General features: G+C 37.7%; 1 protein-coding gene across 3 annotated transcripts in view; it reads left to right on the top strand.

The window, feature by feature from the left end:
• Positions 1-5,356: 5,356 nt before the first annotated feature.
• The window catches only part of LOC114031782 (AFG3-like protein 2), a 53,905-nt gene continuing 32,023 nt past the window's right edge, over positions 5,357-27,238 (top strand). Inside the window, exons 1-8 of one of the 3 annotated variants that reach the window (XM_027846891.1) lie at positions 5,357-5,518; positions 13,291-13,390; positions 18,222-18,299; positions 19,643-19,743; positions 19,944-20,096; positions 24,949-25,023; positions 25,282-25,406; positions 25,939-26,212. In XM_027846891.1, coding sequence (XP_027702692.1) covers positions 5,357-5,518; positions 13,291-13,390; positions 18,222-18,299; positions 19,643-19,743; positions 19,944-20,096; positions 24,949-25,023; positions 25,282-25,406; positions 25,939-26,212 — 1,068 coding nt within the window. Of the gene's footprint in view, positions 5,519-5,999; positions 6,013-12,708; positions 12,780-13,290; positions 13,391-18,221; positions 18,300-19,642; positions 19,744-19,943; positions 20,097-24,948; positions 25,024-25,281; positions 25,407-25,938; positions 26,213-27,238 lie in introns of those variants that run through there. The other 2 variants (XM_027846893.1, XM_027846892.1) reach the window with 2 other exon arrangements.

Below are 27,238 nucleotides of genomic sequence, written 5' to 3'. Positions count from 1 at the left end.
CCTCATAGGTGAAAAAAATCTTGGTGCTAAATGTTGTTAATTAATTCATCCATCATTTCTGTAGCTTCTTATACTTTGCTTCTAGTTTCCTCAAATATGGTTCTGACTTGTAGGCTGTCTTCTCTAAAGCTGCTACCTGATCCACAATTAACAGGATCTGATCCAGATGAGGCTGAAGTGCTACATACTTCTTGCCTTAAGTCCTTCAGGTTTCTACTGATTACTGAAATAGCTTTCATCTCCAGATGCTTCAAATTGGATTTAAGTGAGGCAGCATTAGATGAAGTGGTCAGCCTGACCCAAAGTTTGTTGTCTTCACTAGTAGCTGCCAATTCATCTAGCTAACTATTGTTATCTAACTGAATATTGTTATTATCATTATTATTGCTTATGGATTTCAATGTGTAAATGAGAATGGGGAAGGAGTACAAAACATATTGGAAAATATGGTTTGATATTAAATAGTGAAAGGTAGCAATCAGTATAGAATGACTACTTTCTTCCAGGAGAGTTGGTAGGGGCCACACATGGTTAGCAGAGAACTGTATCACTAGAAATAAAATTGATTATATCTTAATAGACAAGTGGTCATTTTGGAGAACACACCCTGGCACAAGCTGGTGATACATTCTCCAGAGGCTCAGTGATCTCCTCAGCTATCTTTACGATATCATCATCTCCACCTAGATCTGTATCTCTATAGAACTAATGACCAAAGTCTCAGAATTCTTATAAACAAATGCCATTGCCATTTCCTGGGCAACATTCCTAACACAACGTTAATCCCAACACTCCTTTACTCAAAAACTTTCATTGGCTTCCCATTGTCAACTGAATGAGTTATGAATTACTGATCCCGGTGTAATACTTCCTTCTACTAAGACAGGGCAATGCCCAGAAAGATAATCCTGTGATCATGCTATGTATATGTAAGGGATGTGAGTTCTGCTTGGTTGATAGAATGCTAAGCTTTGATGCTGTGTACTTGTCTAGGTGAATGAAGACTGGAGATGGTCAGAAGACTTTGAAAGAAGTGGTTGTGAGAGAAAAGTACAAATTTTGGAATGGCTAATGGAAGCCCCTAAAGTCACAGATGTGAGGAGCTGGACTCTAACTTGTCTGTGATTTCTAGTCCTTGCCTTCTCCCGTCTCTTTGCCTTTCTCATACTATCTACCATGCAAGGCATGGGGTGTTCAGGGAATACTAGTACCTCTGTGTAAGCACTATCAAGCCCTTTTCAGGGCTGCTTTCCACCTTTGATGTCCACTTGATTCACTCAACTCTCAACTGTGGCTCCAAGAAGCTGTAGCAAATACAGTGGCCATATCCCACTAAACCATTTCAGCAGATAGGCTAAACTAGGGTGAAGTTAACCAGGGTGTTTCAAATACGTTGGCAAGTTAGGTGGGGGGGGGGTGTCTACCCTAGGCATGTGACAATTTCCTCTAGTGGAACGGGCAGATGAGAACAATTTGTTCCAATGACCGTGAAGGCAACTGAAGTAGGTGCTGTGGAGCTCTTAGAGCTTGGTTAGACATTGAAGATGCCAAAGTCATCCACTGCATCCTGTGCCACTGCCAGTCATCTTGACTTTTGTCTTGCCACCGGATTTCAATGACTCTGGAAGACAGAGTGAGGTCAACCACTTCACCCAATGCTGCCTCACTTAAATCCTATTTATTAGAGAGCCAAAAGACATCACCCATACTGTATTGCCATTTCAAGACTAAAGTAGAGAGAGAATTAGTACAAAACTTTTCATTTGCAGATGATTGGTTGTGTACTCAATACAGTCTCTGAAGCTGAGATGCAATAAAGTATAGATTGTTTCTTCGCTGCTTGTACTAATTTTGGCCTAACAATTAACACCAAAAAAACAGAGGTTCTCCACTAGCCAGTGCCACACCTTCCACACATGGAACCATTGGTTACAGCAAATGGAGGAATTTTGAATGCTGGGGATAAGTTGACTTACCCTGGCAGTATACTTTCCAGAGATGTTCACATAGATGATAAGGGTGACACACATTTTGCCAGAGCTAGTTCAGTGTTTGGGAGGCTCTGAAGGAAAGTGTTTGAGAGGTATTAGATTGCCTACCAAACTGAAGGTCTTCAGAGCTGTTGGGCTGACCTTCTTGTTGTATGTCTGTGAAACCTGGACAGTCTACCAGTGTCATGCCAGGAAATGGAATTGTTTCCATTTGAATTATTTTTGGAAGACTCCAAAGATCACCTGGCAAAATAAGGTACTGGACACTGAGGTCCTTTCTGAAGCTGAACTGTTAAGCACTCAAACTATTCCATACACCACAACTCTGATGAGCTGGCCATGTTGTTTGAATGCCAAACATGTATTTGCCTAAAAGACTATTTTACAAAGAACTTACATGAGGCAAGTGCTCATATGGAGGTCAGAAGAAGCAATACAAGGACACTCCCAAGGTGTCTCTGAAGAACTCTGGAATTTATTATAAGACATGGGAGACTGACACAGAACCCCCAGCATGGTGTGCCTGTATCAAAGAAGATGCTGAGCAAATAAGCAGAATTGCAGTAGCTCAAAGGAAATGTGATATGCGCAAATTTTGAGACATCTCCACTGTGTCAAGATATTAGGAGATACACTGTTTTCCAAAGCTAAGGCCCAGCAAACAAGCTATGCCCTGAGCTTGGCATAACAATAATCCTTTGGGCTCACTCTCTGGATGATCATAGGCACAGCAAAATCCCAGAACTGTTTTGTATGATTATTGGGTTGCTTTGACCAGCACCAGGTGTTCTCTGAGCTTGGTCAAGCATCAGATAAGTACCCATGTTCTGATCGTGAAGTCTTGCTATGCATCAAACTTGGCTTATTGTTGCCGTTACCCCTCATTGTCGGGGATGCAGCTCACTGTGTAGCCATAGGTATAAGCACTGAGATCTCCCCACACTGCCTCAGGTTTCCTCCTACTAGGAGTGGGGCTCTGGCACATGTGTCCTTGCTTGCAAGCCATTTCTCTCACTTTGAAATTAAACTTCTCTTTGATTTCTGACTCTCCTGTCTCTAGCCTGCTCTGTTCCATTCCAGCCACTCACAGGATAGAGGCCAGTTTTTCCAGCTGACAACTTCAAACGTTCATATGACTATTTTGTGCCCAACTGTGGTAGAACCTTCCACGTTTGTATTGGTCTGAGCAGCCATAGTCGGATACACTTGTACCTTGCCCAAAGTAATAATGTCATTTTGGTCCTCTTTGAGAACAAAGGACAACAACCAACTAACCAACTATCCACTGTGCATAGAATGGATTCCTCCACCGTACATCACCATCTCTCCCCATTAAAGTTCCTCCCCAGACTAAAGGCCTGTCTGGGGTCCTCTTTTATGATTCATTTTTTGATCTGCAAATTCCTCCTTCCTCAAATTCCTCTTATTAGTTGCCTGGCCCATTGCTTTGCATTTGCTATACTCTTCCTTGAATCATAGTAATTTTTGTATGTGTTTTTCACTCCAGTTAGATTGTAAGTACCTTAACAACAATTTCCATGCTTTATATTTTTTCTTTTTTTTAATTAATTTTATTTTCAGTTCCAGATTCTCTCCCTCTCCCTTACCCTCCCCCACCCATTGAGAAGATAAGAAAATCAAAACCCATTACGAATAGAGTCAAGCAAAACAAATCTCCACATTAACCAAGCTTTATCTATCCTTATATTCTCAATGCCTAGCACTTCATCAATGTTTTTTGTGTGTGTGTGCTTTTTTGGTGAGGTGATCGGGGTTAAGTGACTTGCCCGGAGTCACACAGCCAGTAAGTGTTAAGTGTCTGAGGCTGGATTTGAACTCAGGTCCTCCTGACTCCAAGGCTAGAGCTCTATTCACTGCACCACCTAGCTGCGCCATCAATGTTTTTTTAATTGAATTTAATTGATTCCTACAATTGTCATATATACAACCCAAACTAGTGATCATTTTGTTCATTCAATGAATATTAATTGGATGCAGTGTCTTTTTGAAAAAAAAAATATATACCCTATGAAAGTTATCAGAATAACTGCTTCACTAAGGGAATGGACCAGGCATTCAATATGGATAGATAAGATTAAAATTATCATCACGATTGGGAAAGCAACTCAAAGCACATTGTCCCTTATATGGTGGAGTGTGTTAGGGTTTCTTCATATAAGAAAGATGGCATATGAATATTATTGGCATTATGAATATTATAAGGTTAATTGGGATCTGGAACTCTGAGAGGCAATCTCAGCCCCTATGTGCCAGTCCCTACGTTAAACAAGTAACAAAATTTCAAAAACAATACATATACAACAGGCTCACATAAAGTGTATCAGTATTTCCTTGATGTTCTTAATACTATATAGATAATTACTGCCACCCAGTGGGCAAAAACATGCAACACCAAAATAACTATACTCAGACCTGTACCAAGGGTTGCTGAAGACAGTTGTCTAGCTATCTTTTCATAAGGTATTGAGATATTTAAACACAGTTAAGAAATATCCCTGATATCTTGGTGTGCTAAGTGTCTCCACATGGCACCCTGCTCCTGATCCTTCTATGAACCTTCACAGAGGAACTTCACTAGAACAATGGTTCCCTTGGCGGGGTAGGGGGGGTTTATTTTGAAGTTTTTGTAAGAGCTCCACAAGTATGAAACAAGCAAATATTCTTTTGTAGACCGAATAGTATCTTGCAATATGTAAACGACTTCCAAATATAGGTGTTACTGTGTTGTATGAAAGCAAAAATTTACGAAATTCTTAGTAGCCCTTTGTCATTAAATTTTTTTCATTTACTTTTAAATCCAGTTTTGTGGGTTTTCACTTTTTTTTCTAGTTTTGCACAATTCTTAGGCTCGTCCTCACCCTTTGCTCCTCCCTCCAAACGTATCCCACGTGTACTCCAAAAGGATGAGGGATTCGTTTAGAGGAAAGGGGCAGAGTAAGCGCCCAGGCAGCGCAGTAAACCTGAACACGCTTTGCGTGATGCCGCAAGACGCACTTGGGCGGGGCCGAGCAAAAGGAGGTGGGTGTGATGGGGGCGGGGTACTTTGCGTGATGACGTAAGCCGCACCGGAGGCGGGGTTGAGCAAAGGAAGGTGGGTGTGACCCGGAGTCGTGCTTTACGTGATGAGGTAAACGCACCGGGGGAGGGGTTGACGAAGGGAGGTAGGTGTGATTCGAGAACAGTGAAACTACCTTAGGTGCGCGCGAGAGAAGGGAGGACGGAAGCCGTAAAGTGTTTGTTTGTTCCCTAGGCGGACTCCGGGAGCTGCTGACCAGCCCACAGGTAGCCGGGCCGGGGTCCCGGTGAGCCACGGCGGCTGCGCCGGCCCGCTGCCCGCAGCGGTCATGGCGCACCGCTACCTGCTGCTCTCCCGCCGGGGCTGCTGCTGGTCCCGTGGTTTCCCTCTGCTCCCGCGGCAGCAGCTGCCCCCCTTTCTCCTCCTTTCCGGAGGCGGCGGCGGCGGCGGCGGCGGCGTGAGCCGCAAGAAGGGGACCTGCCTTCGGACGGTGAGTCCCACGGTGCCCCGGGCCCTCCCGCTGCCGTCGGCTGCCGGCCTCTTCCTCCTCCTCGGGCCCCGGACCCCGCGTCCTCCGGGGCCTGCCTGGGAACGGAGGCGGCGGCCGCGTCAAGGTCACCCGCAGCTTCCCCCCGCTTCGAGCCGAGCCCCCAGCCCCGTCCTGGCCTCCTCCCCAGGCCGCCCTCCGTCACTTCCTCCATCCCTGTGCCCGCAGTGGAAGCGACCTCAGAGGGCTGCGGATGAGAAAACTGAGGCCAGGAGGGCCCTCGTCGTTAACCATCCACTCTGTCGGGAGGAAAGGGCCCCAGATCTGGCCGATAGGACGGCGGTCCGAGCCCTAGGCCTGCACAGATAGCCCCGGAGGAGATCGGTGCAGGGGACCGGCAGAGAAAGTTGTACTAAGGAGAGGGGGCCCTTCCTTTTTTATTTATTTTTTTTTTATTCCTGCTATTCATAGACTTGGCCCCATTCATTGCCTAAATGGTAGGAGCCTTATACAATTATAGATCTTATAGCTGTAAGTGGAAAGAGTGCTGAACCTGGAGTCACTGAACCTGAGTTTGAATCCCTGCTCCGCCACATATTGTGTGACCTTGAGCAAGTCACTTAACTTGTGTGGGTCTCACTTTCCTCATCAATAAATTAGCAAGATTGGATTAATTAAGGTTCCTTTCCAGGTCTAGATCCTTGAGCTACCTGACTTCAGTCAGGTAAGGTGGTGGAATCCCTCTTGTACATATTCTGGGACCAAAAAACTTAAGTGACTTGTCCAAGGTCACCTAGCTATAATCTCTCCTGTAAGAGTTTGAGAGCCTTTTCACTGTTGGATGCTTTAGTTTGTTCACTTGTTATCCTTTGAAAATAATATAACCTCATAGTAAAGACCAGGTCTTCCTATGAAAAGATATCCCTTAACTAGAAAGTTCATTTAGGTTTTTTGCCTGTGAAGATAGATAAGGTTTTTTATATAAATGTGAATTTTTTGTGTGATTGATTTTACGAAGTTGTAGGCAAAGAGAAAATGCTTACTAAGCTTAGCTAATGTATGTGTCATTTCTGCTTGTAATGAGCCAGACCTGCACATTAGATAAGTCAGAAAGGGATAAGGAATTGCTGTTACTACCTTTCATTTAGCCAAGTTAATGTAAAGCTTTGTTTAACCTAGTCTCCACTTCATCCTTTAATTAAGTTCTACTTTTATCTCCTTTTCTACTTATTCCCCCCATTTCAATCCCTTTTTGTATTTTTGGCCTCCATCTTATCTTGCTCTAATTACTGTCCTATTGAATATTGAAAATAGGTCTCTGTCAGTTTATAATCTGTAGTGTCATTGAAGTCTACTTAGTCTTCACAAAAATCCTCTTCTTTCTTGGTGTCATGAATCTGAGCCTGTTAAGGTTCAGAAGATATTTGAAGGGTTTCCTTGACATTCTAGCTTGAGAGCCTTCTGGTAAAGAACTAAACTGCCAAAATGATATTTCTAAAGCATGCATCTAACCTGACTTGATTGTTCAGTAAACTCTAATACATCTCCCATTGCCACGGGCACTCTCTTCTCACTCTCACCTCTTAGAAACAATAATTTCCTTAACATCTCAAGAATTCAAACACTACCTCTTACGGGAGTCTTTTTCTGATGCTCCCAACTGCTTAGTGAGTGCCCTCCCCAAGTTAGCTTGTGCTTATTTTGTAGATGAAAATAATTGCAAACATCCAGGTCTTAGTCAGATAAATAGGGAAAGAGAGCATCCTATAAAAGATTTCTCTATAGATAACTACTGAATTTTTCTTTTTTTAAATTAAGGCAATTGGGATTAAGTGATTTCCCCAGGGTCACACAGTTAGTAAGTATCAAATGTTTGGTCAGAGGACACATTTGAATTCAGGTCCTCCTGACTTCAGGGCTGGTGCTCTATCCACTGCGCCACCTAGCTGCCACCTTGCTGCCCCCTACTAAATCTTTAACTTGGGATTTTTTTTCTGGAGTATTCTAATTGATCTTTTTAAAAAAGATTCTATTTGAGAACTTTGTGAGACATAGACAAAGATCAAAAGAGGATTATATGTGAAACTATGAACTTAAGAGTTTTTTAAAAGAATATAGTAAATTTAACAAGATAGCAACAAACTTGCCCTTTTAAACTTTGTTATTATTTTTAAAAAAATTACGTATCTGTTGTTGTTCAGCCATGTCTGACTCTATGTGACTCCATCTGGGATTTTCTTGACAAAGATGCTGGCGTATCTTTTTCTCCAGCCCATTTTACAGATGAGGAAACTGAGGCAAACAGGATTAAATGACTTGCCCGGGGTTCACATGGCTAAGTGTCTGAAGTCAGAGTTGAACTCGAAGAGATGGGTCTTCCTGACTTCAGTCCCAGCATTCTATCCACTGTGCCACCTAGCTCCCCTTTTGCTGCCTTAACAGAAGCCTTCCATTACAATGAGTAGTAGTTAAGCAAAACAAATGAACACATTAGCCATGTCAAAAAGTGTTTCATTCTGTCCACATTAGTTCATATAAGTTCCCAAGCTCTTCTTAATCATTCATATTATTTATTTCTTATGGATCAATAATATTCCATTATATTCATATATCACAGTTTCTCCAGCCATTCCCCAATCTGTTAGCACCCACTTTATTTTCTATTTTTTTTCTACAGCAAAAAGTGGTGCTACAAATGTTTTTGTACATATGAATCCTTTCCCTCTGTATTTGGCTTCTTCAGGGTATATGGCAGCTGCTGGTATCACTGAGTCAAAGAGTATGCACAGATTAGTTCCTTTTTGAATCCTAGTTGATCTTAATCCATAAAATATATCTTATATGTAGAGTCCTTTGTTAGGCACTGTGGAGATTATTAAAATAATTATGACACGGTCCCTATTCTTAAGCAAGTCACAAAACATGTTGGAAAGACAAGACTCAGACATAAAGAATGTTTAATAATAATGCAAGGAAGTATTTGGTAAATGTCAGTTGAGACATACAAACAGAAGGTAATTTAAGCACTCAGAGGAAAGAGAGATCACTGTAGGCTAGAGTGTTTGGGAAGGACTTCATGGAGTCTGGATGACTGGAATTTGAATAGAGGGAGAGGGCAACAGGAGAATGTTGTCTTCTAGCATGAACATAAGCAAGGAGAATAGATTTTTAATGTGGTGTTTGGGAGAAAGTAATGAGACCAGCGTGTTTTGAATGGAAGGTTCCTCTCAGGAAATTGTGGGAGATAAGATTGGAAAGTTAAATTTGGCCTAGATTATAGAAGCCCTTAAATGCCCTGCTAAGATATTTAGATATTATCCTTTAGTTAGTGGAAGTCCATTGAACGTTTTTGAACCTGGGAGTAACATGATCAACAGAGCATGGGGGTGGAATGTGTAGATTTGGAAGACAGAGGAAACTGAAGGCAGGGAGAGAAGGCTATTTCAATAAATCAAGCATTAGGTAGCAGAGACCTGAACTGTGGCAGTGGGAATGAAAAGAAAGGGATGGATTTGAGAGACACAAAAATAAACAGGATTTGGTGACTGATTTGAATATGGAGAATTTAAGACAAGAGAAGAGTCAAAAATAACTTCAAGGTTTTGAGGCTGGATAACTGATTCAGTGAATGTCATTTAAGTAGCTCTGTGAGAAGCACTTATGACCTATGGGATTCATAGGTTAAAATCAATATCTAACGTGTAGAGCATAAATGCCACGTTGGGCCATGCCTGAATAGTCTGTCTTTGGCAAGTGCACCAAGGAATATTTTGTGGGACGTTGTGGTTGGCTTCCACAACAATACCTTAGAAGATTGGTTATATCCCTAAACGTCTCTCTCTTTACGAACATAATGTCCACTAATGTAGCTAAACCCTCTTTTTATATTTTTAGCTTGTCTAGCATGAGTAAAGGGTAATGAGTTATATGAATTTACCCACAATATGTAAAGGTAGTACTTTTGGTTATTTATTTTAAGCTTCATTGTATAGTCTCTAGTTCTGGTATTTAGAATTTGTTGAATAAGGTCACATTCTCCATACCTTTACTTTTCCTGTCTTATGAATCTTTATCCCAACTTCCATCTCATCTTTGAAAACTCAAGTCTTAATTTTTTAGTTCGCTGATACAGAAATCTCTTTCCTCTTAACCATTTTGGTCGTCCTTATTGAATGTATACGTAGTGTTTTTGTTGATCAAGAAGTCACCAATGAAACAAAATTAACATTAATAAATCATATACTTACCTAAGTTAACTATATTTTTATGGTACTACCAAAGCTTCATTCAGAGCCTTTGGTAAATTCGCCTACCTTTCAGCAAAACTACACATGGCTAACACTCCATTTCATTTGATCATTACAGATGGTCCAGTTATACTATGGCCACAACATATTATAATAATAGCATGAATTTATTAAGGACATGTTCTGTGAGGAAGTACAATTACTAAAACCTTCATAAGATAGTTTCAGGCAGAATTTGAACCCAGGCAGGCCTTGACTCCAATTCCAGTGCTTTTTCTGCTGCTTCATGTTAATGTTCCTGTTTTACCAATTTAAATATTCTCTTCCCCCCACCCCAAGGTAACTACTAAGTGACTCTCCTTAAGAAATCAAATGGAAGAATGCAGAGGCATAAGTTTTTGTATTTACTTCATAATTTGACTGCACTAGGAAAATGTTTTTTTAAAAAATCTTCATGGTAATGGTATTAATAGCTACAAGCGCCTCTTAGAAATTCATAAATATTAATGTATACAGAATGTTTTTATTTTGTAAATCTTTGTGGGAGATAATGTCAGGCAGGTAATATCAATCAAGGAGTAGCAGGCATTCAGTCCACATAAGAGGAAAGTTATTGATAATGGGTAAAGTCACTTTATCAATACTTTTTATGTAATCGATTGTTAAAAATCATTGGAGAAACCACATTCTGGTTCACTATGGATATGTGACTCCAAGACTAATTTTCTTGGACTCAGAGGGATAGTCATAAAATTAGAAGTGTCAGCATATCAGTTCTAATGTGGAAAGAATGTTGTGCTTTTTGGAAATTAAACTTTAAATGTACATTTATTTGCCTTTTAGGATTTTTTTTTTGTCTAAGACTAAAGAAGAGATTAAAAATTATTAAGGATGCTAATGGAGGTGTGACTTGCCATGGGAGAAGCCTAAGCATATAAAAATCCAGCTTTATAAGAAAGGTTAAATTGGGGTAAATTTTTCGTTTTACAAAATGATTCATCTTAGGACTCCTCTTGAATTAAGATAGTTACTTAAAATCTTTTTGTTGCCATTACCTGCTTTTACATTAATAATCTAGTGAAATGCTTTAATGGTGAGCTCCTCTAGAGCATTTAAAAAAGGATCCAATTTTTAAGTTGTATACAACTTAGTAATTTAGATTTTGTATTACAGGAAGTACAACTAATGAGATGTGCTATAACAGTTGTTTTTTTTTTAATTACTGTAACTAGTTGTCATAGTTATAATATATCTGATGTAGCTAGTATATCACTCTTACTGCTGCTAAATCATCTCTACATTGAATCTATTGATGTGTTTGTAGATGGAATTGCTTTTTACTAAGGTTACTGTATATGTTTACATTTTAGACCTTGAAAATGAGTCAGCACTTGGTGTCACAGAATGTGTCTTTTCAGAGCAGTAAATCAGGTAGTAGAAAAATTAATGGATGAAGGACACTGATACAGTGATAATAGAAAATATTCTGTGCATTTTGAACTATTCTTTACTTCCAGAAGATGATTTATATTTATCTTCCAGTCCTATAAAATCGTATCATTCTAGGATACTGAGAAATAAGCTTAGCCCCTCCCTATGAAAATATAATGCATCATAAGATATGATTAAATTTATAGTTTCAGAGAATACTGGAAAGTTTTCAGTGAAATGAGAAGAACTAGAACAATTTGTACAATAATAATAATATTATAAAGAAAAACAACTTTTAAGACAATAGAACTCTGTTCAGTGCAATGGTAAGTGAGTCCAGACGATTAAAGATGAGAAATGATATTCACCTGCTGCCGAAAGGGTTATGGTTTTAAAACACAGTATGAGACATACATTTTTGGACATGGTCAGTGGGGGAATTTATTTTCCTGTTCCATGCATGTTTGTTATGAGGACTTTCTTGTTTTTGTTTTTGTTTTTTTTTAATTATTCAGTTGGGAGGAACAGTAGAAGGGGAAGATAAAAATGCTTATAAGATAAACTTAATTACAAATAATACGTGCTCATCCATTGCTGGTAGAATTACAAGTTTATAGACTCTTTTTGGAGAACAATTTTACAGTACACAATAAAAGGTATAAAAGTAAGAAATACCCTTTGACAGTATGCCATTACATTAATGCACCACATGTTAAAAATTTACCTGTTATTGAACATTTAAGTTATTTCCATTTTTTGCACCCTGTTTTTAAAAGGCTTTTTTTTAAATTAAAAAAAGTACATTCTATCTCTTCAGAGATTTTCATATCAGCATTATATGTAATTACAAAAAAAAGCAAAAACAACAAAAACAAAAATCCAAGCTAAGAACGACCAAAATGTTTAACAGTAGATAAATATTTAAATTGTGTATTGATATAATGGAAGACTATAATGCAATTAAGACTAACAAATATGAAGAATACAAAGAAATTTGGAAATCTTTATGGAATAATTAAAAATGAAAAAAGTAGAATCAAAATAATAGAATATACACTTATGATCGTTTAAGAGGAAACATGAATAAAGCTGAATGGACAAAGAATCCTGAATGAGACTTAGCAGGAGTGAATGAAAAATTGTTAGGATGCTTTTTGCATTGAAATGAATTAAAATATAATTAGTTACTAAGCAAGTTTAGTTTGTTATATTAATGTTAAACTTTTAATAAGAAATTTAAAAGCAACAACAATAATAATAGCTAACCTTTATATAGCTCTTTAAGGTTTACAAAGTACTTTACACATGTCATTTCATTTGGTCCTCATAGTAGCCCTGGTAGATACTATTATCATTACCTATTTTACAGATAAGGAAACTGAGGCAGAAGGAGGTGACTTGCCCAAGGTCACAGCTAGTCAGTTTCTGAGGCAAGATTTGAACCCAGGTCTTACTGACTCCAAGTCCATCATGTTATCTACTGTGCTACCTAGCTGCTTCCAATACCATCTTATGTTTGTCTAACAGTTTACAAAATGTTTTGCATGTGCATTATGCTCTTTGACGCTCACAGTTTTACATTGAGGGTAGGTATTATTATGAATAAGAAAATAGATGTAGACTGACTTGATAAAATTGTTATATACCTAGTAAAATGAAAGATCTGGGACTGGTGCCCTAGTTAACAAAGTCCTAGCAAGTGCCTCTTTCATTGTAAACCATTACACCTTGACTGTTCTGTTAATCATTCTGTTCTAGTCTTTACTCACTGTGGGAATAAAGATTATAGATTTAGAGCTAAAGAGACTTTAGAGGTCATTAAACCCAATCCCTTCATGTTAGAGATGAGGACATTGTGGTCCATAAAGGTTTAAATGTTCCAGGTGACACCTGAGGCCAAATTGAAACCTGGGTTTTCTTGTCTCCAACTCCACCACTGTGGCCTCTCTGCCCTGTTGCATTTCATTTGATTAGCTTGATGATGCTTGAAGATCAGTGTCCATATATTTGTTTGTTTTCTTCATCTTGATTGGCAATATTAGATAAAATGTATATGGCATCATCTTTGTGAGTTGATTATTATACTTCATATTTCAGCTCTACCGATATGCGACCACTCAGGTGACTCCCAGTCGAAGTTCTCTGTTGACAAATGTGATTTCTGTCTATCGAAGATTCTGTGCTCGACCTCCAAAAGGTAAACCTGTATGTATCATCACTAAGGCGCTACCCTGTTGTCCTTGACTACTTTATTGTTTTATAGGGCTATATCAGTAGGTCTTAAATGAGCCACCAGAAGGACAAATAACATCATTTTAGGTATTCAGGATGTTGGTTTCATAAGGTATAGGTTTTGTCTGTTTACATGAATTACTAGTGTGCTGAAAACTGGTCCACTACAGATAAACAGTAAGAATAATGATAACTCAGATTTACATAGTGCCTTAAAATTTGCAAACTCTTGAGGTAAATTATGTAAATATTATTATCATCCCTCTTTTATAGATAAAGAAACTCAGTCACGGAGAGGTAAAATCACACAGAATCTTAGATTTAGAAGGGCCCATAGAGGCCACAGTCCAACCAGTACCTGAACATGAATGTTTTCAGCCTTTGCTTGATTTCCTGTGCAGGGGAATGCTGTACATTTCACTTTGGGATAGCTCCATTTGTTAGGAATTTTTTTCCCTTCTATCAGGTCTAAGTTTACCTCTTGGCAACTTATACCCATTGCACCTACTTCTATCCTTCAGCTGGGCAGAATAAGCATAATTTTTTTTTTCATAATGATCCTTCGAATACTTTAAGACAGCTATTATGTTCTCTGAAGTCTGCTCTTCTTCTGGATAAACGTCTCCTCTTTCTTCAGTTGAGCTTTACGTGACCTGAACTCGAGATCCTCTTATCTTCCTCTGGTTTCTCTGTAGCTTATTAGAACCTAGAATTGAACACAGCATATCAGATGTGCTCTGACTAGGTCATGGCACAGCAGAACTATCACTTGAATGCTAGGCCTCTCTCATTGCAATTTAAGGTTAATTCACCATTCTTGACAGCCGCCTATCATTGCTGACTCATATTGAGTTTGTAGTCTAGCAATAGCCCCAGGTATTTTTCAGACAAATTGCTCTCTACTCATACCTTTACTATCTTGTACTTTACATTTATTCCTATTAAATTTCATCTTATTAGAGGATTATTTCCTCTTATTAGGAACAACCCAGTGTTCTATCCTGGTTTTTTTTTTGACTGCTCTCATCCAGTCATGTCATCAGCAAATCTGATAACCATACTATCTATGTCCGTATCTAAGTCTTTATTAAAAATATTAAACAGTACAGTACCTAGTAGATATCCTTGAGGATCTCCATACAAGTTTACAGAAAACCGTTAATTATTACTTTGTATCTGGCCACTCAATCAATTTTAGAACCATCTATCTGTACTTAAATATAGCCTACGTCTCTCTTTCTATTAAGTAAGAATAACATGAAAGACTTTATCAAATGCTTTACCAAAATCTAGGTAAACTATTTTCAACATTACTCAGATCCCAGTTTTGTAATCCTGTTTAAAAAGGAAGTAAAATTACCTTGGCATGGTCTGTTCTTGATGATGCCATGCTGGTCTTTTGGGATCACTGCTTTCTTTCATAGGTGATCATTGTTTTCTTTTTAGATGTTTTCTAAATGTCTTTTATCATTAAAGGGTTTAGAATTTTGCTATTAATCAAAATAAAGCCTACTGGTCTTTGGTTTACAGACAGAATTTTTGATTTTACCAAGTGTGCAATACCCCTCTCAGCTGAGAACCTTGCCTCCTACTTAACTGAAAAAATTTAGGCCATTTGCTAAGCAAAGGACTCTTTTTTTCTTCTCTCCTCATTTTACTTTATTCAGATGTATTCCCCTATCTCCTCTTTAATACCTTTTTCACATATAGAGGTGACCCTTGTCCATACCAACGCAAATCCCTTCCTACGTGCACCCTTGATCCCATTTCAGATCATCTTCTCCAAGAGATTGCTTTATCTGATTTCTTCACTCTCTCCTTAGTCTTCAATCTCCTGGTTGCTTCCCTGCTGCCTATACTGGCTTCCAACTTCATCATTTAATGGAACCTGCTCTCTCCAAAGTTGCCAATGGTCTCTTATTGCCATACCTAAAAGTCTTTTCTCACTCTATACTCTTTTTTTTTTTATGAGGCAATTGGGGTTAAGTGACTTGCCCAGAATCACACAGCTAGTAAGTGTTATGTGTCTGAGACTGAATTGGAACTCAGGTCCTCCTGACTCCAGGGCCAGTGCTCTATCCACTGCACCACCTAGCTGCCTATCTCACTCTATATTCTTTTTAACCACATTTTAGCCTTTAACACTGTCATTCACTCTTTTTTTCCTGAATATTCTTTCTTCTTTAGGTTTTTGCAGCATTACTCTCAGCTGGTTCTCATTCGTTCTTTCTGATGCCTCCTCATTCTCCTTTGTTGGATCTTGTTACAGGTCATACACACTAACTGTGGGTGTTCCCCCAAGGCTCTGTCTTCGGCCATCTTCTTTTCTCCCTCCTCACTGTCTTAAGTAATGATCTTATTTGTTCCTAAGAGTTTAGTTATCAGCACTATGCACCTGGTTCTCAGATCTCTTCATCCAGTCCTAATTATTCTCCTGACCTGCAGTCTCACATCATCTGCTGCCTCTTGCACATATTAAATTGGATGTCTCATAGATATCTCAACCTAGACATGTTTGAAATTTTTTCCATCCATCCCCACCCCTCCTCCCCAAACCTACCCCTTTTCCAAATTTCCCAATTACTGTTGAGAGTACTTCCAGTTCTCTCCCACTCTAGGCCATCCTCCACAGAGTTTCTGAAATGAATTTTCTAAAGCTCAGGTCTAACTGTGTTATTTTCTGCTCAGTAAACTCCAGTGGCTCTGTTTTACCTCCATAATCAAATATAAAATCCTCTGTTTGGATTCTGAAGCCCTTTTATGTACTGAGTTGTTAACTGATTAACTGTGTTTTGTTTTGTTTTGTTTTTTAACCATCTTTCAATGATCACTGAAGTGGCTCATTAATCACCTTTGCCAGTTTTTTAGGTATGTAATACATCTGGACCAAGTAATTTGAATTCACCAAGGCCAGCCATTTTTGTTTCATTCTTTTCAGTTCAAAGCTTGTTCTTCTTGACAGATATAGGAATTGGGCACTTCTGCCTTGTCTCTGTGTTTCTGTCTTCTTGTTCCTAGATTCCTAACGTGAGTTTATATTCTTCCTTTTTTAAATACATTTTTAATAGTTTTTGTTTTTATATCACTTACATTTCCAACTGTATCCCTCTCTCATTGAGCCATTCCTCATAATAAAGAAGAAAAAGAGGGAAAAAAATTCAGCAAAACTAACCAAGGTATCAGAAAAGTCTGGCGCAGCATTCCATACCTGTTGTGCCCCTCCTCTGCAAAGAAACAGGGAGAAGTGTCAGGCAGTCTGTTAAGAATTATTTATTAAGCACTTGCTGTGTGCCAGGCACTGTGCTATGTATTGGGAATACAAAGAAAGATAAAAACAATCTCTACCTTCAAGGAGTTTGCATTCTAATGGGGAAGATAGCACAGGAATAACTAGCTATGTACAAAATACATACAGAGTAGTGAGAAGGGAAGGCAGTAACAGCTGAGTGGTCTGCCCTCTTGTAGAAGGTAAGATTTGATCTGAATGTTGGAGTAAGGCAGGGAAACTGAAAGGGGCAGAGCTTTCCAGACTTGGAGAGCAGCCAGTGCAAAGTCAAGGAGATGGGAAATGAAGGGTCCTGTTTGAGGAACTGCAAGTAGGCCAGCATTGCTAGATTGTAGAATTTGTGAAGGGGAATAAAGTAAGAAGACTGGAAGGATAGGAAGGGGCTACGTTATAAGAGTTTTAAATGCCAAAAAGGAGGGTTTATGTTTGATCCTAGAGTTCTTAGGGAGCTACTGGAACTGATAGAGCAGAGGGTGGCTGACTCAATCAGACCTTCACATTAGAAAAATCACTTTGGAAGCCAAGTCAAGGATGAATTTGAATGGTGAGGGATTTGAGGCAGTGACATCAAGTAGCAGGCAGTTAAATTAGTTTAGGTGAATGGTAATGGGGGATTTAACTAGGATTCTTCTCAAATATCTTTTTTGGAACCAGGCTTGGTTATTATAATTTCATAGCATTCAGGTTTAATTGTTTGATTGATGTTCGTTCCATTTTCATTTTTGTAGTCATTGTGGAACCTGTCTTTTTAATGTATAATGATTCTTCCTGTCATTCCCCCTTTTATTTATCATGTTTCTTTTGGATAATGTACACCCTTACAGAGCTATGGTCCTATTTTTGATCTTATCTCACCAAGTCTCAGTGATATTTCTGAGGTACAAATTGCCTCTTTATGAATTATTTATAGTTTTTTCTTATTAGCCATATTTTGTGCATTTGTGTTCATCTTAGCTATTAGGTTTTATTATTGGCTTTTTGTTGGACTTTCTCTTTGGACTTCTGTGTATCTCAACTGTTTTTTTATTCATGCTACATTGTAGTTACTTTCTTGCCCATACACACAAGCAGTGGTTTCATCTCCTTTTTGAACCTCAGTTTTTGCAATATTGCTAAATAAAACCCCTTTCTATTATTTTAAGGTTTCTTTACAAACTTCAGTTTTTCCTATCTTTAGCTCAGATTTTGCCTCTGGCACTTAGTAGCTGTGTGACTGGCCAAGTCACTTGATCTCTCTTGCCTCGATTTTCTCATTTCCAAAATAGGTTTTGATAACAGCACCCACCTCCCAAAGTTCTTGTGAGGATTCAGTGAGATCATATATGTAAAGCACTTGGCAAACTTAAAAGCACTATATGAATGCTAGCACTTTTATTGTGAATTTGACATATACAGTTTTATAAATTATAACAAAGAACTGCTTGTTTGAGTAAATTTTGTTTAGCACTATCGTATGTTAGTAGATTAGAAAAAAATTCAGCTTGAGTTTTCCTTTTTCTTTTTCTAACAGGATTTGAAAAATACTTTCCCAAAGCAAAGAACAAAAAGAAAGCTAATGGAGCTAAAGAGCCTGTGGAAGAAACAAAAGGTACCTTTTTAGTATTAAAATGAATATTTCATTCATTTACTAAAGTCTTAGAGGCTGTGGCAAACTTTTGGGAGGACATGAACCACTTGGCATGAAGTTGGCAGGCATGGGTGAGGGAGGGGGGGAGGGGTTGCATCATTGGAGGAAACTTCCAAATTGATAAGAATACAGATCTATTTGAAAATTTGAGAATTGTAAAGTTCTTCTCCAGTCCATGTAATGGACCATTGCCCTTGAAGGCTAAGATAGAGTCCATGCACTGGCAGGTCTTGTCAACTTTAACAAGCTTTGAGTTCAGGCCCAGCTGTGGAGTTTGTTGTTCAAAGACTAGCCTAGCTAGATTTGGAAAGGCTCATTAGCTGTGGTTGGCTGATTGGTGATAAATTCTTCAGTCATAGTCTCAACGGCCATCTATTCAGTTATAGATGGCTTTACATCTCCAGGAATAGCCATGCTGATTAAGTTCTTAAAATAGTAAAAGTATTTTACCCATGGCCCATGACATTAAAATTTAATTCCTTTGTTTTCATAGATCATAAAAATTATTAAGTCACTTTGCAAGCTGTAGGTTAAGGTAACCTAGGGTAAAGCTGAGAGCAACTATTTTACTACTGAATAAGGTTAAAATGGTACTAAGGACAAATTTATAAAAAAGTAATAATGACCAATTTTGTAATACTTGCATGTAAAGATATTTGACTTACTTTGTGAAAAGAAAGGATTATTTTGCCTAACTAGTTCCGGAAACTGAATCAGGTTTTTTAATTTTGTTTTGTTTTTGCACATTTGTACTTTTCTGGAGCAGTATTGGACATATCAGGCAAATTAAAAATGGCTTGCCTGTGTTGCCTATCCCTTTGTTCTGTTTAGAAGTAGAGCTATTGATAACAAATAATAATTGGCTTAAACGCTTAGATAAATTAGTTTATTGAAATCCCGGAAGCTTTTTTGCTGGACTTAACATGAAGGGCATGGTCCTCTTATAGGAAGTGAGTGTGTCTGAGCATTTCTGAAAGAGCATGTTATCTCACTTCATTGTGGGAAAAAGTGGATGGAAAATAGAGAAAGTAATAGAAAATAAGTGAATTCTCTGGGAAGAGAAGGAGATCCTTGAGCATTTTGAAGAGGAAGGGATGATAATATTAGATACTGACATACAACATTTGGCCTTGAGAACTGATTTTAAAACTTTGACCATTTTGACAAAATTTTTCCTCACGATATTTAATAGTTGCTGGTGAGAGCTCTCATGAAGTGTTTTACAGATGAAATATAGTACAATTTAAAAATATATTGTACGTGGAGTCTAAATGATTTTGTGCTTTTTTTTTTTTAATTAACAGAGGCAAAGCCATCTAGTACACAGCGCCCTTCTGGAGGAGGAGGGAGTGGAAAACGAGGTGGCAAGAGAGATGACTCTCATTGGTTGTCCAGGTTTCAGAAGGTTTGATTTCATACTCTGTCTTCAGTTCTGAGTTCTTTTTTTCTTATAATGTTGCAGAAGTAGTCAGAGAGAAGATTTTAAAGCATTCATAGTTTTTGGAGCAAGCTGTTCCTAGCACATTGTACTTCACTTTTTGTTTATTCTTCGATGGGAAGTTTCATTTTGTGGGGCTTTGTTCCCTTTTTTTGTGTGTTTTACAGGGAGACATTCCATGGGATGATAAGGAGTTCAGAATGTACTTTATTTGGAGTCTTCTGTCTTGGGCTGTTATCATGTTTTACTTTTTCTTCAAGAATTCTGGAAGAGAAATCACTTGGAAGGACTTTGTTAATAACTATCTTTCCAAAGGAGTGGTAAGTAAGATCTAGGATAAGAATGGATGAAATGTATGATAAGAAGATAAAGTAAATAGATTTGATTAATAAAAATGAACTAATAAAATTGAATTAATAAAAAAATAAAAAATAATCAAATAAAAATTTGATAATAAAATTAAAAACAACCAGTAAGATAGCTTTTCTAGTGGAAATTAGACTCTGTGTAGTAATTGAACTACTGCTGATAATGCTATAAAGACATGCCTGGTTTTTAGAAAAGCTGAGGTGTGATAATCCAGAAAGAGACAAAACACAGTGGTTTGTTCTACATAAAAATCTTTACTTTATAAAAGTACTTACCATAGTCTTTCTGTAAGTCATAAGCCTCTTTAATTCATTTAAAATGATTTAACTTAGAAAAATTCAATTTAAACATAGCTTTCCAGAAACGTATGCATTTTACAAAGGTTGAATAAATTGTGTTACTACAGAAAAATCTTTGCAGGTTTATGTAAAAAACACCTTACTGCTTGTCTTCATCTGTCCACCACCCTCTGCTGTCTTTCTTTGTGGCTTCATTGTTCATACTGAGGATCCTTCAAAACCTTGACCTCTTAAGTCCTCAGCCACCTCACATTCAGTCTCTTCCTCCTTTCAGCCTCAACTCAAGAGTTGGAAAGAAATCAAATGGCTAGCAAATCTAACCCAGCCTAACCAGGAAAGTTTCTGCAACTTCTTTGATTAGTGGTCATACATCCTCTTCTCTAAGATTTTCTGTGGGAAGAATCATACTGTACTCAAAAGCAGCCCATTCTACTTTTGAACAGCTCTAATTATTAGTAAGTCTTTCCTTCTATCATTCAGCTGTCTTAGATAGGCAAAACAGATGCTTTCTACAACTCTTTTCTTTGTGATGTTTTTAAGCAAAATACAGTTGTCACTCGGCAGCAAGATTTCTCCCTCGAATACCAGGTGCCTCTTCTCTCACTTCCATGTACTGAGGCTGCTCTTCATTTTCATCAGGACCACCTTGACCTCTTCCTATTTTCCCACTCCCATCTCTCCCACCTCATTTCACTTCCATACTCAACCTTGACCCCATGGGCTTCCATTTAAATAACACTTTAGCATCTACCTTATAATTCATTGATTTTTTTTTTCATTCCTAACCTCATTAATTCTCATTCCTTGTGTCATCCCTATCTTTTGATTTTTTGAGTCTTATTCTTGAGCTGATACCACTGTAAAAAAGATAGAAAATAGAGTCAAATTCACTCATTGTTAAATTATAGTATGTACCTTCTGCTGGATGCTTAACTGCTACTTAGCTTTCTTTACTAACTGAATTCTTCAAAAAGTTGTGTATACTCAACTTCCACAATATCCATACCGTCTGATCTTTCTACTTAAAGTTTAGTTTGTCTTTAACTGCTGTCTTTAAGCTACTCTTTCAAAATGATCTCCTAATTGCCCAATTCATTGACCTCTGAAAAGGGTTTCAGTCCTTAACTTCTTTGAACCTTCAGCAGTTTTTGATACTGTTGATATCTAATGGATACTCTCTCTCTCCATTGACTTTAGAGATATCATATTCAGCTCATTTACTTCCTATCTCTTAAAAGCCTTCTCTCATTCATTGATTCTTGGTCCTGTTTTTGCAGAATCTTAAGGTGGATGTTCCTCATGGTACTAATCTCAACTCTCTTCTCTCTATATATGCCCTGTTTACTCCTAGAGCTTCATTTCACCTCTTTCCTCAACACTTGAGGACTCCTAGAACATCCAAATCTTTTCATCATATTTGTCATTTTTTATAACAGTAATATTCCATTACATTTGTGTACCATAATTTATTTTGCCATCCCCCAGTCAATGGGCATCTAATTTATTTCCAGTTCTTTGCTACCAAAAAAAACACAACAAAACACTGCTATAAATATTGTTTCATATGGGACTTTTTTTTTTTTTGGTCAATGACCTCTTTGAGGGATATGGTTAGTGGCATACTCTTTAGGGCAAAGAGTATGACCTTTTTTCTTTTTTAAAGCAACTTTATTTTCATAATTTCAAATTATGCATTAATGTGTCTAGGCACTCTATTACATAAAGTAATAGACCTGGAGTCAGGAAGACTCAGACCCTAGTTATATGACCCTGGGCAAGTAATTTAATCTCTCTGCCTGAGTTGCCTCCCTGAAATGTTCTTCCGTTGTATGTTAAGTTAAAGGTTTCCTTTGATTTCTATTCATTTTTGTGTTCTGGGATAAGAGTAGTAAAAGTAGGAGGGCGATCTCCAGTTGTCCTGATCTAAATCTTGCCACTGGACTCCGATGGCTCCAGAGGAAAAAGTGAGGCTGGTGACTTTACAGAGCCCTTCCTCACTTAAATCCAATTCACTTGGCTGTCGTGGCATCACCTTCCTAATGTCATGGTCCTCTTCAAAAACACCCAGTAAAAGTATCCTAGCTGTAAATTGATGTTGTGCTAGGTTCCCTGTTCCTCATAATTGGTTAGCAGAGGGAACAAGTGACAGGGAATATCCTCAGCTTTTGGGTGTGGCAGACTAGAAGAGATTTTTCTGGAGTAGATAGGTTGGAGAGACAAACCTGGACTTCCACATTGGGAGGGGCCTTAGTCCCATCTTAACTCCCAGGAGTGTGGGGGTAAGCTATGGTTTAGATTTCAGCCCTCTGGTAAAGGTCTTGACCAAAGGAAGCTCTGTCTTCTATGGACTGTGTCTTACCTAATCATTGTATTTTCCCCACTGACTGGTACAATGCACAGTCATTTAATGAGTATTTGTTGAATTTATTGGTTAATTAGTGTAACATAAGCGAGGCTAGCCTAGAAGCAGTCAGAGTAGGCCTGAGTGTTATTATTTGAGATAAGGCTTCTCTCTTTAAGAATATTTTCACAAACCTTCTGACGCCCGGAATTTTACCATTGGAGACTCATTGTTTTGGGTTAGGCATTTTCCTTTTCCTAGTTAAAATACATATATTCTGAGGAGGGCACATTAAATAATTATCAGTCAGTGACACCTTAGTGAGAATTGGTTTGTCAGATGTGTTGTAAACTTACTTTGAAGGAGCTATAATTTCATAGATATGTGTTCTTGCTACACCTCTCCACCATGCTTTTTCACCCTGTGTGATTCTTGTCCACGTCTTCCTCTAAATCTTCACAAAAGATCCACCTAATGCCTTGGAGGTCTTTCTCTGGTTTTTATACTGTTTAAGGGTACCAGTGTGGTCCATTTGTCATCTTTCGTTCTCACTATATGACTGGCCTGCCTTTTGCTGTCATATATATTCTTTTTTTTTTTTTTTTTGGTAAGGCTGTTGGGGTTCAGTGTCTTGCCCAAGGTCACACAGCTAGTACGTGTCAAGTGTTTGGTCTGAGGCCGGATTTGAACTCAGGTCCTCCTGTCTTCAGGGCCGTTGCTCTATCCACTGCGTCACCTAGCTGCCCTGTCATATATATTCTTGGTGTCCTTAATGTTGTTGTATAAGCCTGGGAAGTGACTTGAATACTTCATATAGACATTTTTAAATTGATAAGTTGGATATAATTTAGTGTATATATTGTCTTAGAGTGGTATTATAAAGAACAATGATTGTTTTTGAAGCTTAAAGAACAAGTTTAGGAAGAAGAGGTAGAAGTGGGTACCTATTTGGATGAATGAAGCAAAAATTTATCTAGTTGAAGAAAGTGTGATTATGTAACCCTGCCAGCCAGCTGTATTCTAGTTTCCTCTTCTCCCTTTAGAGCAGCCTCAAGATGTATTGAAGCTCTGCTTTCTGAAAAAGTAAACCCCCTATCCTTTAAAAATGGTTACTTTTCCCTCTTAGGCTGTGATACTTTAGAAGTGTTCTATCATGGTTCCCTTCCTGCCCCAGGCATTCCTTTGGAGTCCTTTCATTACTACTAAAATCTTGAATGGAGTGTCTATGGCAATTCCTTTTCTTAAAAAGACTACTCTGATGAACCGTGTTACTCCTAGTGTATCTCATTAAAGGCAGCTAGGTTGTTCAGTGGATAGAGCTCTGGGCCTAGAGTCAGGAAGACCTCAGTCCAAATTCAGCCTCAGATATTTACAAGCTGTGTAACCCTGAGCAAGTAACAATAACTCTGTCTGCCTCAGTTTCCTCAGCTATAAAGTGGGAATAATAATAGCATCTAATTGTGAGTATCAAATGAGATAGTATTGTAAAGCACTTAGCACACATTACCTGGCACATGGTGGGTGCTTAATACTTAACAAATGCTTGTCCCCTTCTTCCTCCTCTTCCCCTCCACCCCTCCATTTAGATATCCTTCATAATAATAATCATCAATATAATTGACATTTACTGAATACTTTAAATTTACTTTAAAAAGATGCTTTGGACACGTACATTTGAACCTCTCAACGGTTGTGTGAGGTATAGATAGGTTCTATATATCTTACTCCCATTTGACAAATGGTTAAACTGAAGGTAATAGAAGTACATAGTTTACTTACACATAGCTAGTGTCAAAAGTGGAATTTAAACCCAGATATTCTTTATTCAAGGTCCAGCATACTATCTATCCCGTTTCTCCTTCTAAGAAAGTTGTGTATTTCTGGGGATATTCTGTGGGGTGCCATCCCTGACATATGCCCACCTTCTAAAGATAAGATTGAGATTCATTCACAATAACAATGACTGCCCCTGTAGAAATAAGAATATCCCAAGATATCATGCTCCTGATTCACTTCTTTATTGCCGAGGTAATTGTTGATGTTAAAAGCAAAGGTAGAAATTTAGAATAAATTATAGCTTAAAATGAGCTTAAAACAATACTTAGATTTTTCTGAATTAATATTTGAATATTAATAACATTCCTATTTTGTTTTTTAATATAGGTGGACAGACTAGAAGTAGTGAACAAGCGTTTTGTTCGAGTGACTTTTACACCAGGGAAAACTCCTGTTGATGGGGTAAATTAGCTTTTTAATTGATGTAGTGAATTAACTGAATAGTAATAGTTCTTACTTTAATAACTAAAGGAACTATGATTTTGTTTATGTAAGTGACTGTACCAATGTTATTTTTTCTCACTTGATTTGAAAAATTCTTATATTTTTATATGTGAAATATTAGTAAACTGTTAAACCTTTTTTTAATACTTAACTGAACTAAACTTTTTTCTTTCATTACCTGACATAGTCATGATCTTTTGTTTTCCTTTTTTATAGCAATATGTCTGGTTTAATATTGGTAGTGTGGACACCTTTGAGCGGAATCTGGAAACTTTACAGCAAGAGTTAGGCATAGAAGGAGAGAATCGGTTACCTGTAGTTTATATTACTGAAAGTGACGGGTAAGAATCAGTAGTGGAACTTTAAACTGTTAATATCTCTTATTTCACTAGATGGCAGTATCTATAAATTAAATTCTCAAAGATGTCCCAACCTTTGCTTGTTTATATGTTAAATATTTATTTACAATATATTTATGTACCTAACTTTCCCGCTACCTTTTAGTATTTTTTTGGTCAGCTATTTAAATAATCCTTTTCTTGGTTATTAATTTCTGATTTCCTATTCCTTAAGAAAACTTTAAAAATACAAATTAACATTGATTTCAACTCTTTTTTCCCCCTTCGTAATCTTGAAGTTTTTCATCTTACTGCTTAAAAGCTACTTTTTTCATTTGTTATAGAGTACATGAGTTCAGTTAGAGATAGAAATTCCCTTTTTGCCCTCAAATATTAGCATTCTTCATTTCCCATATTAAATATGTACAGTTGGAGTCTAACTAAAATCTATAAATTAAAGAAAACCTTACCAAACACTAAAAAAAAAAAATTGATTATGAAAGAAACTAATGTTGCTTGTTTTATTTTCCTTTAGCTCATTTCTACTGAGCATGTTCCCAACAGTCCTTATAATTGGATTTTTGCTATATACACTAAGAAGAGGGCCTGCTGGTATGGGTCGGACAGGCCGAGGAATGGGAGGTCTCTTCAGTGTAGGAGAAACCACTGCTAAGGTCTTAAAGGATGAAATGGATATAAAGTTCAAAGATGTGGCTGGCTGTGAGGAGGCCAAATTAGAGATAATGGAATTTGTGAATTTCTTGAAAAACCCAAAGCAGTACCAAGACCTAGGAGCAAAAATTCCAAAGGTAAAGTTAACTTACAGAAGTTGATTTCTGACATGATCACATTAAAGTTACTGTGAATATTGTTTTTCCATATATGGAATATATTAGTTGCATAGATAGAGTCATTTTGATTAATAGTGGTTAAGGGGTATACTGATAAAATAGCTGTAGCTGTTTTTCTATTCTTTCCATAAAAATGTACTGCTGAACATCCAACAAAATCTCTCTTAAAGCATTATTGGTCACATTTAGAATACAGATAGAACCAAATTTTGTGTACATACTCCTGAAAAATTGCATAAAGCCAGTTGTTTAATGCATTGCTGTTGTTGTTGAGTCATTTCAGTTGTGTCTGACGCTTCATGACCTCATTTGGGTTTGTTTGTTTGGTTGGTTGGTTTTTTTTTTTTAGCAAAGGTACTGGAGTGGTTTGCCATTCCTTCTCCAACTCATTTTACAGATGAGGAAACTGAGGCAAACAGGGTTAAGTGACTGGCCCAGGGTCACACACCTCTAGTAAGTGTCTGAGGCCAAATTTGAACTTGGGAAGATGAGTCTTCATGACTTAAGACCTGGTACTCAGTCCACTGTGCTACCTAGCTGCCCAGAATTTAATGTATTACGAGAGCTTACTCTTGAAAGAAATCCTATTTTTTTTGTTTTTAGATTTCTAAAGTGCTTTCCTTATTACATCCTATTGTTGTAGGTGATACTGGTATTATTAGCCCCACTTTTTTCAGATAAGAAAACAGATTCTGAGAGGTTAAATAGTTTCCCCATGGTCACACAACTAGTAAGTGTCTGAGATGAGATTTTAACCCAAGTCACTTTAGGTAGAAAGGGAAAGTGTTTATATAGCACCTATTATGTGCCAGGGATTGCATCAAGTGCTTTTTACAAATATTATCTCATTTGATCCTCACAGCAACCCTGCAAGGTAGATGCTATTATTACCTTCATTTTACAGTTGAGGAAACTGAGGCAAACAGAGTCATAAAGTGACTTACCCAGGGTCATAAAGCTAGTAAGTATCTAAGACCAGATTTG

Source organism: Vombatus ursinus, unplaced genomic scaffold (assembly GCF_900497805.2).
Source record: "Vombatus ursinus unplaced genomic scaffold, bare-nosed wombat genome assembly UNPS02015255.1, whole genome shotgun sequence".
Lineage (NCBI taxonomy): Eukaryota > Metazoa > Chordata > Mammalia > Diprotodontia > Vombatidae > Vombatus > Vombatus ursinus.
The sequence above is the reverse complement of the archived record's forward strand: the minus strand, read 5'-3'. Positions and strand labels throughout refer to the sequence as shown.